The sequence below is a fragment of the Eimeria maxima genome, genomic scaffold (genome assembly GCF_000499605.1).
Source record: "Eimeria maxima Weybridge genomic scaffold, Emw_scaff1460, whole genome shotgun sequence".
NCBI classification, from domain to species: domain Eukaryota; phylum Apicomplexa; class Conoidasida; order Eucoccidiorida; family Eimeriidae; genus Eimeria; species Eimeria maxima.
In genome coordinates this window covers 3361-3834 of record NW_013563520.1, presented here as the reverse complement: position 1 = coordinate 3834, position 474 = coordinate 3361, and the positions used below count along the sequence as shown (strand labels likewise).

The 474-nt window shown below is 38.4% G+C and overlaps 1 protein-coding gene across 1 annotated transcript in view; it reads right to left on the bottom strand.

Moving 5' to 3' along the window:
- The window catches only part of EMWEY_00052920 (CSL zinc finger domain protein, putative), a gene marked incomplete at both ends in the record, with an annotated part of 3047 nt that overhangs the window by 1829 nt on the left and 744 nt on the right, over nucleotides 1-474 (bottom strand). The window contains one exon of the mRNA XM_013477569.1: nucleotides 299-457. Coding sequence (XP_013333023.1) covers nucleotides 299-457 — 159 coding nt within the window. The remainder of the gene's footprint in view (nucleotides 1-298; nucleotides 458-474) is intronic.

Sequence of the window (474 nt, the reverse complement as noted above, 5' to 3'; positions counted from 1 at the left end):
ATATAATACTATTATGTATAATAATATTTAATTAAAATATTATAAATATATTGTATATATAAAAAAAAAAACACTAAATATATACATGCAGCAACTGCAGCAACTGCAGCAACTGCAGCAACTGCAGCAGCAGCAGCAACTGCAGCAGCAGCAAGTTACTATTAAATAATATTAATACAGAATTCTTTTTCTATTTCTTTTATTTGTTTATAATTAAATAAAACTTTTATTTTTAATGAACAAGAAGGACAAGAAGCAAATACTGAACCTTCAAAGGAAGCAGCAGCAGCAGCAGCACCTCCTGCTGCTGTTGCTGTTGCACCTGTTGTTGCTGCAACTGCTGCTGCTGCTGCTGTTGCTGCTGTTGCAGGAGCAGCTGCTGCGTCACTAGAAGCAGCAGAATCTGCAGCAGCTCCTGCTACAGCAGGATCAGCTCCAGTAGGATCAGCTACACCAGCTACACCAGGAGTAGCA